General features: G+C 48.3%; 1 protein-coding gene across 1 annotated transcript; it reads right to left on the bottom strand.

Annotated features, from left to right (window-relative positions):
- Positions 1–46: 46 nt before the first annotated feature.
- Positions 47–1,928, bottom strand: LOC121356118 (cleft lip and palate transmembrane protein 1 homolog; the record flags this gene model as incomplete). The annotated part of the gene is made up of 2 exons (XM_041472214.1): positions 1,759–1,928; positions 47–218 (listed from the first exon to the last, which is right to left on the bottom strand). Coding segments are annotated over exons 1-2 (308 nt in total), but the record flags the coding sequence as incomplete, so codon positions are not given.
- Between the last annotated feature and the right edge of the window lie 361 nt (positions 1,929–2,289).

Here is a 2,289-nt window from a genome sequence, read left to right as displayed (position 1 = left end):
TCATGGGCATCTCCTCTGGAATCCCTTCTTCCCCCCAAATTCCCACCTACCGTCCCTCAGGCAGCCTATCCTGTACATCATGGGCATCTTGATGACGAAGGCGAACAGGTCGTCGATGAAGGTGTTGAGCGCCTTGTAGGTGAGCATGCGCCAGGGCAGGTGCGCCACCGACTGCAGCTTGTAGTTGATGAAGAGCTGCGGCGTCATCGTGATGAACCCTGGGGGAAAGGGGGTTTAGGAACATTTTTGGGGGGTTTAGGAGGGATTTTGGGGGTTTGGGATGGATTTCGGGAGGTTTGGGATGGATTTTGGGAGGTTTGGAGGGGAAGGTGTTGAGGAACCACGGACAGGTGCTCACTGTGGTGATGAATCCTGGAAAAAACCGGGGATTTGGGGGATTTAGGAACTCTTTTGGGGGATTTAGGAACACTTTTCAGGGATTTGGGATGGATTTAGGGGGTTTAGGATGGATTTTGGGGGTTTGGGATGGATTTCGGGAGGTTTGGGATGGATTTTGGGAGGTTTGGAGGTGTTGAGGGGCCACCGACTGCAGCTTGTAGTTGATGAAGAGCTGCGGTGTCATCGTGATGAACCCTGGGGGAAAGGGGGTTTAGGAACATTTTTGGGGGGATTTAGGAACATTTTTGGGGGGTTTGGGATGGATTTTGGGAGGTTTGGAGGTGAAGGTGTTGAGGAACCACGGACAGGAGCTCACTGTGGTGATGAATCCTGGAAAAAAACTGGGATTTGGGGCAGTTTTTGGGGGATTTGGGAAGGTTTTTTGGGATTTAGGAACATTTTTGGGAATTTAGGAACATTTTTGGGGGGTTTGGGATGGATTTTGGGAGGTTTGGAGGTGAAGGTGTTGAGGAACCACGGACAGGTGCTCACTGTGGTGATGAATCCTGGAAAAAACCTGGGATTTGGGGGATTTAGGAACACTTTTTGGGGATTTAGGAACATTTTTCGGGGATTTGGGATGGATTTTGGGGGTTTAGGATGGATTTTGGGGGTTTAGGATCGATTTGGGAGGTTTGGGATGGATTTTGGGAGGTTTGGAGGTGAAGGTGTTGAGGAACCACGGACAGGAGCTCACTGTGGTGATGAATCCTGGAAAAAAACTGGGATTTGGGGCAGTTTTTGGGGGATTTGGGAAGGTTTTTTGGGATTTAGGAACATTTTTGGGAATTTAGGAACATTTTTGGGGGGTTTGGGAGGGATTTTGGGAGGTTTGGGATGGATTTTGGAGGTTTGGATGTGAAGGTGTTGAGGAACCACGGACAGGAGCTCATTGTGGTGATGAATCCTGGAAAAAAACTGGGATTTGGGGAAGTTTTTGGGGATTTAGGAACATTTTTGGGGATTTCTATTCCGGGGATATTTCAGGAATACTTTGGGATATTCCGGGGACATTTCCAGGGATATTTTGGGATATTTTGGGGAACATTTCAGGGATATTTTGGGAATATTTCAGGGCTATTCCAGGGATATTTCAGGAATATTTTGGAAATATTTCAGGGCTATTCCAGGGATATTCCAGGGATATTTTGGGAACATTTCAGGGCTATTTTGGGAATATTTCAGGGCTATTTCAGGGATATTTCAGGAATATTTCAGGGCTATTTCAGGGCTATTTCAGGAATATTTCAGGGCTATTTCAGGGCTATTTCAGGAATATTTCAGGGCTATTTCAGGGATATTTCAGGGATATTTTGGGAACATTTGGGAATATTCCAGGCCCTTGGAGGGAGCACTGACCGAAGGTGAGCAGGAAGCCGTAGAGCATGCTGAGCACCCAGGAGTACCAGCCCTTGTGCTCCAGGTAGAGCAGGCTGTACACGGCGTAGCAGCCCAGCAGCGGGAACAGGATCCACGACAGGTACCGGAACGCCATCTGGAAACGGAAAATAAACCCCAAAAACCCCAAAAACCTGGTCAGAATTTGGAAAAAGGGGTTTGGGGTCACTGCAGTAGCAGAACGCCGAATGGAAACGGAAAATTCACCCCAAAAACCCCGGCAGAATTGGGGGAAAAGGGGTTTGGGGTCACTGCGGTACCGGAACGCCATCTGGAAACGGAAAATTCACCCCAAAAACCCCAAAAATCTGATCAGAATTGGGGGAAAGGGGTTTGGGGTCACTGCAGTAGCAGAACGCCATCTGGAAATGGGGAATTCACCCCAAAAACCCGGTCAGAATTTGGGAAAAGGGGTTTGGGGTCACTGCAGAATGGAAATGGAAAATAAACGCCAAAAACCCGATGAGAATTTGGGAAAAGGGGTTTGGGGTC

The sequence above is a fragment of the Pyrgilauda ruficollis genome, unplaced genomic scaffold (assembly GCF_017590135.1).
Source record: "Pyrgilauda ruficollis isolate IOZ18807 unplaced genomic scaffold, ASM1759013v1 scaffold2838, whole genome shotgun sequence".
Taxonomy (NCBI): Eukaryota; Metazoa; Chordata; class Aves; order Passeriformes; family Passeridae; genus Pyrgilauda; species Pyrgilauda ruficollis.
The sequence above is the reverse complement of the archived record's forward strand: the minus strand, read 5'-3'. Positions and strand labels throughout refer to the sequence as shown.